Source organism: Mobula hypostoma, chromosome 5 (assembly GCF_963921235.1).
Source record: "Mobula hypostoma chromosome 5, sMobHyp1.1, whole genome shotgun sequence".
NCBI lineage: Eukaryota > Metazoa > Chordata > Chondrichthyes > Myliobatiformes > Myliobatidae > Mobula > Mobula hypostoma.
Window position 1 is genome coordinate 105,107,258 of NC_086101.1, and position 16,736 is coordinate 105,123,993.

General features: G+C 44.0%; 1 protein-coding gene across 1 annotated transcript in view; it reads left to right on the forward strand.

Moving 5' to 3' along the window:
- Positions 1–16,736, forward strand: part of LOC134346245 (uncharacterized) — a 33,500-nt gene that overhangs the window by 12,880 nt on the left and 3,884 nt on the right. The window contains exon 3 of the mRNA XM_063047570.1: positions 6,077–6,221. Within this exon, the coding sequence (XP_062903640.1) occupies positions 6,077–6,221 (145 nt within the window). The remainder of the gene's footprint in view (positions 1–6,076; positions 6,222–16,736) is intronic.

Here is a 16,736-nt window from a genome sequence, read left to right on the forward strand (position 1 = left end):
AAACAGAGAGTACAGAGGAGGTTTACTAAAATGTTGCCTGAGTTTCATCTCCTAAGTTACAGAGAAAGGTTGAACAAGTTAGGTCTTTATTCTTTGGAGCATAGAAGGTTGACGGGGGACTTGTTAGAGGTGTTTAAAATTATGAGGGGGATTGATAGAGTTGACGTGGATAGGCTTTTTCCATTGAGAATGGGGGAGATTCAAACAAGACATGAGTTGAGAGTTAAAGGGCAAAAGTTTAGGGGTAACATGAGGGGGAATTTCTTTACTCAGAGAGTGGTAGCTGTGTGGAGCGAGCTTCCAGCAGAAGTGGTTGAGGCAGGTTCGATGTTGTCGTTTAAGGTTAAATTGGATAGATATATGGACAGGAAAGGAATGGAGGGTTATGGGCTGAGTGCAGGTTGGTGGGACTAGGTGAGAGTATGAGTTCAGCACGGACTAGAAGCGCCGAGATGGCCTGTTTCCGTGCTGTAATTGTTATATGGTTACCCTTTAATATACCAACACCTCACCTGTGGCTAACGATGATGCAGATATCTCGGCTAAGGCTCCTGCAGTTGTCTCCACTAATGCTGGCTGACCTATTGAATATTCCTGGCATTGTCAAAGTAAAATTTATTATCAAAGTATGTATATGTTACCACATACTCCCTTGAAATTCATTTTCTTGCAGTCATTTACAGAAAAGTAAAGAAATACAGTAGCATTTGCAAAAAACACCTATCCATAAATAAACTCAAACACCAATGTCCAAGGCAAATTGTGCAAATTGTCCTTGAAAGTGAGTCCATAGGTTGTGGAATCAGTTCAGAGTTTGGTGAGTGAAGTTATCCATGCTGGTGCAAGAACCTGATGGTTTAGGGAAATAACAGTTTCAGTACCTGGTGGTGTGGGACCTAAGGCTTCTGTTCCTCATGCCCAATGATAGTAGTGAGAAGAGAACGTGGACTGGATGGTCAGGGTTCTTGATAATAGCTGCTGCTTTCTTATGGCAGCGTTCCATGTAAATGTGTCTTTTTTTTCTTCCAGGGCATTAATGTTTTGTTACCAGGTCATGTTGCAATCAGTCAGGATCCCCTTCACTGTGCATCTATAGAAGCTTGTCAAAGTTTTTGGTCACATGCCAAATCTATGCAAACTTCTAAGAAAGTAGAGGTACTATTGGTCCTTCTTTGTGATAGTGTTTATGCCATGCTCAGATTGCCATTATCTGCAGAACCTTCTGAGATCTCTAGCCTCTATTTTCTTGGCTTCTTGGTCATCTCTTACCTCCATGAATTTGTAGCCTTATCTAAGATTGCCACTCAGCCTTTTTCATTCCATATTATCCAAGCTCCCTAGTCCTCACTTTTAGGACCGTCCTCTCCTTGCCTAGCATTCAGACACCTGGCTTGACATCTGTTGAGACAGTTCAGTGTGCACTTTTGTTTGATAATAAAACCACAAGAGTCTCAGACACATGAGTAGAATTAGGGCATTTGGCCCATCAAATCTGCTGCACCATTCGATCATGGCTGATTTATTATCCCTTTCAGTCCCATTCTCCTGCTTTCTCCCCATAACCACTGATGCCCTTACTAATCAAGTACCTGTCAACCTCCACCTTAAATATACCAAATGACTTGGCATCCACTGGCATTAGTGGCAACAAATTTCGCGGATTCACAACCGTCTGGTAAAGAAATTCTTCCTCATTTTTTTTCTAAAGGGACATCCTTCTATTCTCAGGCTGTGCCCTCTGGTCCTAGACTCCCCCACTATAGGAAACATTCTCCACATCCAGTCTATCTAGGGCTTTCAACATTGAATAAGTTTCAATGAGATCCCCCTCAATTTTCTAATCTCAAGTGAGTACAGGCCCAGAGCCATCAATCGCTCTTCATATCTTAAACCTTTCATTCCCGACATAATTTTCATGAACATCCTCTGGACCCTGTCCAATGCCAGCAGATCCTTTGTTAGATGTGGGGCCCGCAATACTCCGAATGTGGTCTGACAAATGACTTGTAAGTAGCAGTTGCAGTTGATAGGTGAGACTAGGCGCAGGGGCGGTGGAGGTGGGTGGGTGGGTGACAAGCTGGGAGGGGATAGGTGGAAGAGGTGAAGGATGGTAGTTTGCCTCCCTGGTGCCAGGGTCCGGGATATTTCTGATCGTGTCCAAGATATCCTGAAGTGGGAGGGTGAAGAGCCAGAGGTCCTGGTACATATAGGTACCAATGACATAGGTAGGAAAAGGGATGAGGTCCTGAAAGAAGAATATAGGGAGCTAGGAAGGGAGTTGAGAAAAAGGACCGCAAAGGTAGTAATCTCGGGATTACTGCCTGTGCCACGCGACAGTGAGAGTAGGAATGCGATGAGGTGGAGGATAAATGCGTGGCTGAGGGATTGGAGCAGGGGGCAGGGATTCAAGTTTTTGGATCATTGGGACCTCTTTTGGCGCAGGTGTGACCTGTACAAAAAGGACGGGTTACACTTAAATCCTCGGGGGACCAATATCCTGGCAGGGAGATTAGCGGGGGCTACTGAGGTGACTTTAAACTAGAATGGTTGGGGGGTGGGAATCAAATTAAAGCGGCTAGGTGTGAGGAGGTTAGTTCACAACAGAGGGATGGGAACCAGTGCAGAGAGACAGAGGGGTGTAAAGTGAGCGTAGAAGCAAAAAGTACAAAGGGGAAAAGTAAAAGTGGCAGGCCGACAAATCCAGGGCAAGCATTAAAAAGGGCTAAGAGAGTTGTAAAAGAGTGCCTGAAGGCTTTATGTGTCAATGCAAGGAGCATTCGTAATAAGGTGGATGAATTGAAAGTGCAGATTGTTATTAATGATTATGATATAGTTGGGATCACAGAGACATGGCTCCAGGGTGACCAGGGATGGGAGCTCAACGTTCAGGGATATTCAATATTCAGGAGGGATAGACACGAAGGAAGGGGAGGTGGGGTGGCGTTGCTGGTTAAAAAAGAGATTAACGCAATAGAAAGGAAGGACATAAGCCGGGAAGATGTGGAATCGATATGGGTAGAGCTGCGTAACACTAAGGGGCAGAAGACGCTGGTGGGAGTTGTGTACAGGCCACCTAACAGTAGTAGTGAGGTCGGAGATGGTATTAAACAGGAAATTAGAAATGTGTGCAATAAAGGAACAGCAGTTATAATGGGTGACTTCAATCTACATGTAGACTGGGTGAACCAAATTGGTAAAGGTGCTGAGGAAGAGGATTTCTTGGAATGTATGCGGGATGGTTTTTTGAACCAACATGTCGAGGAACCGACTAGAGAGCAGGCTATTCTGGACTGGGTTTTGAGCAATGAGGAAGGGTTAATTAGCGATCTTGTCGTGAGAGGCCCCTTGGGTAAGAGTGACCATAATATGGTGGAATTCTTCATTAACATGGAGAGTGACGTAGTTAATTCAGAAACAAAGGTTCTGAACTTAAAGAGGGGTAACTTTGAAGGTATGAGACATGAATTAGCTAAGATAGACTGGCAAATGACACTTCAAGGATTGACGGTGGATATGCAATGGCAGGCATTTAAAGGTTGCATGGATGAACTACAACAATTGTTCATCCCAGTTTGGCAAAAGAATAAATCAAGGAAGGTAGTGCACCCGTGGCTGACAAGAGAAATTAGGGATAGTATCAATTCCAAAGAAGTAGCATACAAATTAGCCAGAGAAAGTGGCTCACCTGAGGACTGGGAGAAATTCAGAGTTCAGCAGAGGAGGACAAAGGGCTTAATTAGGAAGGGGAAAAAAGATTATGAGAGAAAACTGGCAGAGAACATAAAAACGGACTGTAAAAGCTTTTATAGATATGTAAAAAGGAAAAGACTGATAAAGACAAATGTAGGTCCCCTGCAAACAGAAACAGGTGAATTGATTATGGGGAGCAAGGACATGGCAGACCAATTGAATAATTACTTTGGTTCTGTCTTCACTAAGGAGGACATAAATAATCTTCCAGAAATAGTAAGGGACAGAGGGTCCAGTGAGATGGAGGAACTGAGCGAAATACATGTTAGTAGGGAAGTGGTGTTAGGTAAATTGAAGGGATTGAAGGCAGATAAATCCCCAGGGCCAGATGGTCTGCATCCCAGAGTGCTTAAGGAAGTGGCCCAAGAAATAGTGGATGCATTAGTGATAATTTTTCAAAACTCGTTAGATTCTGGACTAGTTCCTGAGGATTGGAGGGTGGCTAATGTAACCCCACTTTTTAAAAAAGGAGGGAGAGAGAAACCGGGGAATTATAGGCCGGTTAGCCTAACGTCGGTGGTGGGGAAACTGCTGGAGTCAGTTATCAAGGATGTGATAACAGCACATTTGGAAAGCGGTGAAATGATCGGACAAAGTCAGCATGGATTTGTGAAAGGAAAATCATGTCTGACGAATCTCATAGAATTTTTTGAGGATGTAACTAGTAGAGTGGATAGGGGAGAACCAGTGGATGTGGTATATTTGGATTTTCAAAAGGCTTTTGACAAGGTCCCACATAGGAGATTAGTGTGCAAACTTAAAGCACACGGTATTGGGGGTAAGGTATTGGTGTGGGTGGAGAATTGGTTAGCAGACAGGAAGCAAAGAGTGGGAATAAACGGGACCTTTTCAGAATGGCAGGCGGTGACTAGTGGGGTACCGCAAGGCTCAGTGCTGGGACCCCAGTTGTTTACAATATATATTAATGACTTGGATGAGGGAATTAAATGCAGCATCTCCAAGTTTGCGGATGACACGAAGCTGGGTGGCAGTGTTAGCAGTGAGGAGGATGCTAAGAGGATGCAGGGTGACTTGGATAGGTTGGGTGAGTGGGCAAACTCATGGCAGATGCAATTTAATGTGGATAAATGTGAAGTTATCCACTTTGGTGGCAAAAATAGGAAAACAGATTATTATCTGAATGGTGGCCGATTAGGAAAAGGGGAGGTGCAACGAGACCTGGGTGTCATTATACACCAGTCATTGAAAGTGGGCATGCAGGTACAGCAGGCGGTGAAAAAGGCGAACGGTATGCTGGCATTTATAGCGAGAGGATTCGAGTACAGGAGCAGGGAGGTACTACTGCAGTTGTACAAGGCCTTGGTGAGACCACACCTGGAGTATTGTGTGCAGTTTTGGTCCCCTAATCTGAGGAAAGACATCTTTGCCATAGAGGGAGTACAAAGAAGGTTCACCAGATTGATTCCTGGGATGGCAGGTCTTTCATATGAAGAAAGACTGGATGAACTGGGCTTGTACTCGTTGGAATTTAGAAGATTGAGGGGGGATCTGATTGAAACGTATAAGATCCTAAAGGGATTGGACAGGCTAGATGCAGGAAGATTGTTCCCGATGTTGGGGAGGTCTAGAACGAGGGGTCACAGTTTGAGGATAGAGGGGAAGCCTTTTAGGACCGAGGTTAGGAAAAACTTCTTCACACAGAGAGTGGTGAATCTGTGGAATTCTCTGCCACAGCAAACTGTTGAGGCCAGTTCATTAGCTATGTTTAAAAGGAAGTTAGATATGGCCCTTGTGGCTACAGGGGTCAGGGGGTATGGAGGGAAGGCTGTGTTCTGAGTTGGATGATCAGCCATGATCATAATAAATGGCGGTGCAGGCTCGAAGGGCCGAATGGCCTACTCCTGCACCTATTTTCTATGTTTCTATGTTTCTATGACTGAAGAAGGAGGAATCTGATAGGAGAGGAGAGTGGACCATGGGGAAAAAGGGAAGGAGAGGGGTAGCAGAGGGAGGATAGGCAGGTGAGAAGAGAAGGGGTAAAACAGGATCCAAAATGGGGAGTGAAAAAAAGAGAGCAGGAGGAGAGGAAATAAATTACCAGAAGTTAGAGAAATCGATGTTGTTTTTCCTCCAACCTGAATTTGGACAGACTTGTCAGAATGGGTGGCCATTAGGAGATCCTGTCTGTTGCGGACAGAGTGAAGGTGCTTGACAAGGCGGTCCCCTAGTCTCAATGATGTAGTGGAGGCCACAACAAAAGCACCAGATATAGTAGATGACCCCGACAGACTCTCAAGGGTCAATTACTTGTCTGCTTCTAGCAATCTGTTTGGTTTTCCTAATCTCAACATTGTTCTGTTTTCAGGCCTATTCCATTTCGGAGCTTCTGAGCCCCCTGTCCAAGAACAGATACAACATCGAGGTTTCTCTAAATTTCACGCAGACGAGGGCACCCCAGCGGCGTGTCAAGCAGACGACAGTCTCTTCCTTCTTCTTCCCAAAGTCCAAAGGTACTGTTACTTCCCTTCCTCATGCGCATTAGATTTGTGGCGGGTTAAAAAATCTTCAGGTGGGAGAGTTCTCCAGTCTTTCTCAACCATTAAAGCATCCTCTCTGATGGCCAAATAATTCACAAGATGTTTAGGGGGATGGGGTGAGATGTTTAGTTTACTGTCACTATTTGATTGATCTCCAAAGGATGTCACCCATTGTCTGTATCAGCTCTTCAGTTTTACCCAATTAGACTCCTTCCCTGTGTTTTTGTAAATTCCATCAGATACGATCTCAATGACCAATAAGTCAAGAGAGACTTGGGAGGAAGTTTTCAAAACAGAAGTACTTCTGAAGTGTGGTCAAACTTGGGCTGTTTTCTCTGGAGGGACAGAGGATGAGGGGAGATCTGACAGAAGTTTATAAGATTATGAGAGGCAGAGATAGAGTAGAAAGGCAGTATCTTTGTCCCAGGGTTGATATGTCTAATACAGAGGGCATGCATTTAAGGTGAGAGGGGTAAGTTCAAAAGAGATGTACTGACTTCCTGACTGCAGTGTTCCCAAGAGAGTGCCCCTCCATGGTTGGCACTCCATTGACACTGTCCCTCCCACAGCACATATTTCCTTCAGTACTCAACCATGGTGATGAAATATGTTTTGAATCCTTCCAGGTGAAGCAATGCTTCATCTGTGAACCTGCTGGAGTCATGTATTGTATCCAGTGCTCTTGATATAGCTTCCTGTACATTTTTTAAGACCAATCACAAATTGGGGGGCCACTTGATTGAGCACCTCCATCTGCCAAATGCGGAACTTCTCGGTGCCAAACATTTTAATTCCAATTCTTATTCCCATTCCAACGTGTCAGTCCATGGCCTCTTCTTATGCCATGATGAAGCCACCCTCAGAGTGGAGGAGAAACACCTTATATTCTGTCTGGGTAGCCTCCAACCTGACGATTAAGGTAAAGGAATCCTTAGGAGGCAATGATCTTAATATAATAGAATTTATCCTGCAACTTGAGAGGGAGAAGCTAAAGTCAGGTGTATTTGTATGAAACCCTTTTTTATCAGGTGTTTCGAGAAACACAGCTTGTTAGCCCCTCACTTACAGCCACTGGACTCAGTGGTGAGAAAACCACCTTTCTCAGACTCTGTATGTCTAGGGTCAGTATAACTTGGGTCCCCCCACAAAAAAAAACTGGGAAGTTGGGATGTCTCACCCTCTTGAACCCCGATCTGTGTGAATACTGTGTAAATACTGCCCCCATGAATTTGCCGTTGGCAAGAAATAAGAGATCGTACACTGCATACAATTATAAAGGAAGTATATTTACAAATGTCAGCTTTAATGAACAGTTAGGAAAAAGAAAAAAATAAAAGAGCCCATTACTGTTAACGTAGTCCAAATGTGCACATAAGTTGGAGCTCATCTTGAACTTGTCTTTAACTCATGCACTGGACCCTTGGTCTGCGTGAAATCACACACCACCTTTCGAATGTCGCTTGAAGTCCATCTCAAACAAATGGACAGGAGTATTGGTCCTTCTTCCTTGAAGCCATTCATTTGCACAAAGCACCTTGTGCAGCAGGGACGGCATCTTCAGCCATCTTCCCTCCTGCCTTCTCCCAAAAGAACTTGACCTATACCAGTGTCCATCACAAAAACCTCTCCACCCAGCATTCCCTAGAACCTTCTCTCAATTCCACCATCCTGATTAGATGACCCTATGTTCCTAAGCATGAAAATCACAATCCCTTTAGCTCAAACCCAAACATGCTGAAAGCAGAACAGACTGCTCTTAAAGAACTGCTAAAATGAAATACCAGGGTGTTACAAGTATTACAGTGGAATAAAGGAAATTACAGAGGCGTGAGTGAGGAGCTAGCCGAAGTTGATTGGAAGGGGGGACACTAGCAGGGATAATGGCAGGACAGTACAGGTTACACCTGAACACAGAAGGGTCCAATAGCCTAGTGGGCACATTTAATAGATCTGTTAGGGAGGGTTTAAACTAATTTGGCAGGGGGATGGGAACCGGAGTGATAGGACTGAGGAAGGGGAAAACAAATAAATCAAAGATAGTGTGCAACGGAGATTATAGAAAGAACAGGCAGGAGATGAGGCTTAATCAAAGCCAGTGGCATGAGTTACAGGGCAATAGAGGTGTGGTGCAGTTAAAACAGAAAGCAACAAATACTGGACTGAGAGTGTTGAATGCACGCAGCATAAGGAATAAAATGGACGATCTTGAAATTCAGCTACAGATTGGCAAATATGACGTTGTGGCCATCTCTGAAACTTGGCTAAAGGACGGCTGCCATTGGGAGCTGAACGTCGAAGGATATATGGAATATCAGAAAAATAGGTTAGGAGGCAGAGGGGGTGGTGTGGCTCTGTGTATAAGAAATAATATTAAATCATTGGAAAGAGATAACATAGGATTGGAAGGTGTAGAGTCTCTATGGGTTGAGTTAAGAAATGGCAAGGGTAAAAGGACCCTATTGGCAGTTGTATACAGGCCTCCAAACAGCAGCTGGGATGTGGATTACAAATTACAGCAGGAGATAGAAAAGACATGTCAGAAAGGCAATGTCATGATAATTGTTGGGGATTTTAACATGAAAGTGGATTGGGAAAACCAGGTCACTACTGGACCTCGAGAGAGAACTTACAGAATGTCTAAGGAATAACTTTTTATAATAGCTTATTGTTGAGTCCACTAGGGGATTGGCTGTGCTGGATTGGGTGTTGTGCAATGATCCGGAGGTGATAAGAGAGCTTAAGGTTAGGGAACAGTGATCACAATATGATCGAGTTCATATTGAAATTTGAGGTGGGGGAAAAATCCAGTGTGTCGGTATTTTAGTGGAATAAAGAAAATTACAATGGCATGAGAGGGGAACTGGCTAAAGTTGACTGGAAAGGGACATTTGCAGGAATGACAGCAGAGCAGCAATGGCTGGAGTTCCTGCGAAAAATGAGGGAAGTGCAAGACAGATATATTCCAAATAAGAAGAAATTTTCAAAGGGAAGAACGACACTACGGTGGCTGACAGGTGAAGTCAAAGCCAGAGTAAAAGCAAAAGGGAGGGCATACAAGGAAGCCAGAGCTAGTGGGAAGATAGAGGATTGGGGAGCTTTTAAAAACTTGCAGAAGGAAATTAAGAAGGTCATTCAGAAGGAAAAGATGAATTATGAGAGGAAGCTGGTGACAAATATCAAAGAAGATACTGAAAACTTTTTTAAGTATATAAAGGGTAAAAGAGAGTCGAGGGTAGATTAGATTAGATTATGAGGACACTCAGTCCTCGTTTATTGTCATTTAGAAATCCCTGTATTAAAAAATGATACAATGTTCCTCCAGAAAGATATCACAGAAACACAGGACAAACCAAGACTAAAACTGACAAAACCACATAATTATAACATATAGTTACAACAGTGCAAAGCAATACCGTAATTTGATAAAGAGCAGACCATGGGCACGGATAAAAAAAACTCTCAAATCCCGATAGCCCCATCATCTCACGCAGATGGTAGAAAGGAGAAACTCTCTCTGCCATGAACCTCCAAGCGCCACAAACTTGCCGATGCAGCACCATTGGAAGCACCCGACTGCAGCGGACTCTGAGTCCGTCTGAAAACTTTGAGCCCCCAACACTGAGCACCATCCTGTGCCAAGCGCTTCGACCCCGCCCTGGCCGCCAAGCAACAAGCAAAGCCGAGGACTTGGGGACTTCCCCTCTGGAGATTCTGGATCACACAGTAGCAGCAACTGCGAAGCAGGCATTTCAGAAGTTTCACCAGATGTTCCTCTGTGCTCTCACATCTGTCTCCATCAAATCAGGATTGTGCACGGCATCCTACTTGTTAGATAACAGATATCACCATCAGAGTGGCCGCTGCAAGCTGCATCGCGCCGCCATCTTCTCCTCCCGATATAGGACCAATACAGAATGACGCTGGAGGTATTGTAATGAGAGATGTAGAGATGGGAGAGGAGCTGAATACGTATTTTGCATCAGTTTTCACAGTGGAAGACATCTGCAGTATATCGGACATTCAAGAGTGTCAGGGAAGTGAAGTTTGGCAAGTGAAAATTATGACTGAGAAGGTGTTCAGGAAGCTTAATAGTCTGAAGGTGGATAAATCTCCTGGACCCGATGGAATGCACCCTTGGGTTCTGAAGGAAGTAGCTGGAGAGGTTGCGGGGGCATTAACAATGATCTTTTAAGAATTGATGGATTCTGGCTTTATACCAGATGAGTGGAAAATTGCAAATGTTACTCTGCTATTTAAGAAGGGTGGGAGGCAGCAGAAAGGAAACTATAGATCTGTTAGCCTGACATAAGTGGTTGGGAAGTTGTTGGTGTCGATTGTTAGGGATGAGATTACGGACTACCTGGAGGCACATGACAAGATAGGTCAAAGCCAGCATGGTTTACTGAAAGGAAAATCCTGCCTGACAAACCTACTGCAATTCTTTGAGGAAATTATAAGTAGGGTAGACAAAGGAGATGCAGTAGACATGGTGCACTTGGATTTTCATAAGACCTTTGACAAGGTGCCGCACGTGAGGCTGCTTAACAAGATAAGAGCCCATGGAATTACAAGGAAGTTACTAGCATGGGTGGAGCATCGGCTAGTTGGCAGAAACAGAGTGGGAATAAAAAAATCCGATTCTGGATGGCTGCCGGTTGCCAGTGGAGTTCCACAGATCGGTGTCGAGACTGCTGCTTTTTACGATGTATGTCAGTGATCTGGACTATGTTATTAATGGATTTGTGGCTAAATTTGCCCATGATACAAAGATAGGTGGAGGAGCGGGTCGTGTTGAGGAAACAGAGAGCCTGCAGAGAGACTTAGATATTTTAGGGGAATGGGCAAAGAAGTGGCAAATGAAATATAATGTTGGAAAGTGTATGGTCATGCACTTTGGTGGAAGAAATAAACGGGCAGACTATTATTTAGATGGGGAGACAATTCAAATTGCAGAAATGCAAAGGGACTTGGGTGTCCTTGTGCAAGATGCCCTAAAGGTTAACCTCCAGGTTGAGTTGGTTGTGAAGAAGGCGAATGCAATTTTGGCATTCATTTCTAGAGGAATAGAATATAAGAGCAGGGATATGATGTTGAGGCTCTATAAGGCACTCGTGAGACCACACTTGGAGTGCAAAAGTCGAATCTGGATGAAGTCAGTCAGAGACCGCGAGTACAAAAAGCACTTACTCAGTTAGTCGCCCAAACACCAACTAACTCACAGTTACCCCTACGAATGGATATATTCATTCAGATACCCCCACACAAGACAGGCTGGCATCCAAGTTATCTACTACATGATAGTCCAAAAAGACAAATTACAGAATAGACATAATGGCTTCACATACACAAAACAGACTGGAGCTGTCCTATCTATGCATGACTGCACAAGGAGATGAGCATCCTAAAACCCTAGCTGGCTACCTTCAAGAAGAAATATTGCTCAGCATTGAATAACAAAAACAGGCTGCTATTGTTTAACAAAGTGTTCACCCTTTTACGTACTTTATCAGGAGTATTGTGTGCAGTTTTGGACTCCTTATTTTAGAAAGGATATACTGACATTGGAGTGGGTTCAGAGAAGATTCACGAGAATGATTCAGGAATGAAAGCGTTACCTTATGAGTAATGTCTGGCAGCTCTTGGGCTGTATTCCCTAGAGTTCAGGAGAATGTGGGGGGATCTCATGGAAACATTCCGAATGTTAAAAGGCCTGAACAGATTAGATATGGCAAAGTTATTTCCCATGGTAGGGTATTCTCAGACAAGAGGGCACAACTTCAGGATTGAAGGACGCCCTTTTAGAACTGAGATGCAGAGAAATTACTTTAGTCAGAGGGTGATAAATCTGTGGAATTTGTTGCATGAACAGCTGTGGAGGCCAAGTCATTGGGTGTATTTAAGGCAGAGATAGATAGGTTCTTGATTAGCCAGGGCATCCAAGAGTATGGGGTGAAAGCAGGGGAGTGAGGATGACTGAAAGAATTGGATCAGCCTATGATTGGATTGCGGAGCAGACTCGATGGGCCAAATGGCCTTCTTCTGCTCCTATATCTTGTGGTCTTATAGCAATGGCTGGACTTTCTGGGGGCAATTTGGAAGGTGTATCCCAAAGATGAAGTATTCTAAAGGGAGGATGAGGCAATCATGGCTGTCAAGGGAAGTCAAGAACAGCATGAAAGCAAAAGAGGGGGCATATTATACAGCAAAAATTAGTGGGCAGGTAGAAAATTGGGAATTTTAAAAGCCAGCAGAAGGCAACTGAAAAAGCCATAAAGAGAGAAAAGATGAAATATGAAGGTAATTAACCATTTATATAAAAGGGGTTACCAAAAAGTTTTTATATATAAGAAGTAAAAGATACAAGAGTGGATATCATGATGCTGGAGAAATAGTAATTAGGGGACAAAGAAATGGCGGACGAATTTAGTAAGTATTTTGTATCAGTCTTCATCGTGGAAGGCTACTAGGAGAATGCCAGAAATGCGATAGTGTTGGGGCAGAAGTGAGTGTCGTTGCTATCACCAAGAAGGTGCTTGAGAAGCTGAAAAGTCCAAACGTGGAGAAGTCACCTGGACCAGATGGACTACATCCTAGGGTTCTGAAAGAGGTAGCTGTAGAGATTTTGGAGGTATCAGTAATGATCTTTCAAGAATCACTAGACTGGAAAATTTCAGATGTCACTCCACTCTTTAAGAACATAAGAAATAGGAGCAGGAGTAGGCTATCTGGCCTATCGAGCCTGCTCCGCCATTCAATAAGATCATGGCTGATCTGCCCATGGACTCATCTCCACCTAGCTGCCTTTTCCCCATAACCCTTAATTCCCCTACTATGCAAAAATCTATCCAATCTTGTCTTAAGTATATTTACTGAGGTAGCCTCCACTGTTTCATTGGGCAGAGAATTCCACAGATTCACCACTCTTTGGAAAAAGTAGTTCCTCCTCATCTCCATCCTAAATTTACTCCCCTGAATCTTAAGGCTATATCCCCTAGCTCTGGTCTCACCTACCAGTGGAAACAACTTTCTTGCCTCTATCTTATCTATCCCTTTCATAATTTTACATGTTTCTATTAGATCTCGTCTTATTCTTCTGAATTCCAGCAAGTACAGTCCCAAGCGACTCAATCTCTTCTCATAGTCTAACCCCCTCATCTCTGGGATCAACCTGGTGAACCTCCTCTGCGCCACCTCCAAAGCCAGTATAAGTGAGGTGACCAGAACAACATGCAGTACTCCAGATGCAGCCTCACCAGTACCCTGTACAGTTGCAGCATAGCCTCCGTGCTCTTAAATTCAATACCTCTAGCAATGAAGGCCAACATCCCACTTGCCTTCTTGATGGCCTGCTGCACCTTCCATTTTTCCTTCCAAAGTGGATGACCTCACATTTACTAACATTATACTCCATTAACCCTTGCCCACTCACTTAACCTATCTATATCTCTCTGCAAACTCTACGTATCCACTGCATAATTTGCTTTTCCACTCAATTTAGTATCATTAGCAAAGGTCCCCTCTTCCAGATCGTTAATGTATATTGTGAACAGTTGCAGACCTAGCACCAACCCCTGCGGCACACCGTTCACCACTGATTGCCAACTGGAGAAACATCCATGTATGTCAACTCACTGTTTTCTATTGGTTAACCAATCCTCTATCCATGCTAATGCATAACCCCCAACTCTATGCATCCTTATCTTATGGATAAGTCTTTTATGTGGAACCTTATCAAATACCTTTTGGAAATCCAAGTGGCATGAACATTGACTTCTCTAACTTCCGCTAATGCCCACCTCCCCCCCTGTACCCCATCCGTTATTTATTTTTATACACACATTCTTTCTCTCACTCTCCTTTTTCTTCCTCTGTCCCTCTGAATATACCCCTTGCCCATCCTCTGGGTTCCCCCCCCCCAACCTTCTCCCTGGGCCTCCTGTCCCATGATCCTCTCATACCCCCTTTGCCAATCACCTGTCCAGCTCTTGGCTCCAACCCTCCCCCTCCTGTCTTCTCCAATCATTTTGGATCTCCCCCTCCCCCTCCCACTTTCAAATCTCTTACTAACTCTTTTTTCAGTTAGTCCTGACGAAGGGTCTCAGCCTGAAACGTTGACTGTACCTCTTCCTAGAGATGCTGCCTGGCCTGCTGCATTCACCAGCAACTTTGATGTGTGTTGCTTAAATAACATCCATCTGTTCCCCTCTATCCACTGTGCTCGTTATATCCTCAAAGGACTCCCATGTTTGTCAAACAGGACCTGCCTTTGCTGAATCCATGCTGCATATGCCTGATGAATCCATTTCTTTCTAGATGCCTTGCTATTTCTTCTTTAATGATAGCTTCAAGCCTTTTCCGAACTACAGATGTTAAACTAACTGGCCTATGGTTATTTGCCTACATCCATTTTTTGAACAGTGGTGTGACATTCGCTTCTTCCAATGCGCTGGGACCTGTCCAGAGTCCAGAAAATTTTGGTAAATTATCACCAAAGCCTCTACTATAACCTCTGCCATTTCTTTCAGTACCCTGGGATGCATTCTATGAGGACCAGGGGACTTGTCTATCTTTAGGCCCACAGATTTGTTCAGCACTACCTCTTTAGTGATAGCTATTATATTGAGGTCCTCACCTCCCTTTGCATCCGTATCATCTCTTTTTGGCATGTTAGATGTGTCCTCCACCGTGATGACCAACAATAGTCATTCAAAGCCTCTGCCGTTTCCTCATTACCTAATATCAATTCCCCCTTGTTGTCTTCCAGGGGACTTGCGTTCACTTTGGCCACCCTTTTCCGCTTTATATAATTATAAAAACGTTTTCTATCTGTTTTTATATTTTGTGCTAGTTATTTTCATAATCTATCTTATCTTTCTTTATTGCTTGCTTAGTGGTTCTTCGTTGCTTTTTAAAGTTTTTCCAATCTTCTAGTTTCCCACTACTCTTGGTGACTTTGTATGCACGAGCTTTTAGATTGATGCCTTCCTTTATTTACTTAGTTATCCATGGCTGGCTGTCCCCATGCTTGCTGTCCTTGCTTTTAACTGTAATATACTTTTGTTGAGCAATGTGAAAAATCTCTTTGAAAGTCTTCCACTGTTCCTCAACCATCCAACCATATAGCCTGTGTTCCCAGTCTACCCTAATCAACTTCTCTCATCCCATTGTAGTCTCCCTCGTTTAAGCATAATGTACTGATTTTTGATCGGATTATTGCACCCTCCATTTATATGAGAAACTCAATCATACTGTGATCACTCTTTCCAGGAGGATCCCTAACTACAACAGAGACAGAAGAAAGGAAATTATAGGTCAGTTCAGTGGTTGGAAAGATGTTGGAATCTATTATTAAGGATGAAATTTCAGGGTACTTGGAGACATGTCAAAATAGGCCAAAGTCAGCATGGTTTCCTTAAGGGGAAATCTTGCCTGACAAATCTGTTGGAATTTTGAGGAAGTAAGAGGCAGGATGGACAAAAGAGAGTTGTTTATTTGGATTTTCAGAAGGTCTTTGACAAGATGCTGAACATGAGGCTGCATAACAGAATAAGGGCCGCTGGTATTACTGGAAAGGTACTAGAATGGATAGAAGATTGGCTGCCTTGCAGGAGGCAAAGAGTGGGAATAAAGGAAGCCTTCTCTGGACAGCTGCCGTTAACTAGTAATGCATGGGTCGGTGTTTGGGCTACTTCTTTTCACATACGTCAATGATTTGGCTGAAGGAATAGATGGCTTTGTGGCCACATCTGCAGACGATATGAAGATAGTGGAGGGGCAGGTAGTGTTGAGGAAGCAGGGTGTCTGCAGAAGGACTTAGACAGATTGGGGGACTGGCAAAGAAGTGGCAGAGGGAAGTGCATGGTCATGCACTTTGGTGGCAGGAATAGACGTGAGGACTATTTTGTAAATGGAGAGAAAATTCAAAAATAGAGGTGCAGAGGGACTTTGGAGTCCTTGTGCAGGATTCCCTAAAGGTTAACTTGAAGTTGAGTTGGTGGTAAGGAAGCCAAATGCAATGACAGGCTGACCTGTCAATCTCACTGCTTCGAACATGATTCCCCCGGCGACGTCATTACCGAGCAAGACTTCCATGCCTTTCATCGGTAATTCGGACCTCACCCCGATCGTGACTAGTCCAGAGACCAGGTTGCTTTGTAAGTGTACCTGGTGCAAAGGGACTGTCTCTGTCCCTTCTCCAATACCTTTGACCTTGACCTCCCCAGTCTGGGTCTCTGAGCTAAACTCTAATACACTCTTCAGTATTAGTGACTGACACGCTCCTGTGTCTCTCCAGATCCGTACTGGAACTGGTTTTAACCCCTCCTTCACTGACACCAATCCGGCCGAGATAAACTTCTCGCGCCCTTCCTGAACTTTGGCAGACCTGTCCTTCCCTAGCGGTTCGTTTACCAGCTCGATACAGCCAGTCAAAATCGCCGTTTTTCCTTTTCCCGTCTCCTTTGGGGCAAAGCACCTGGACGCAAAGTG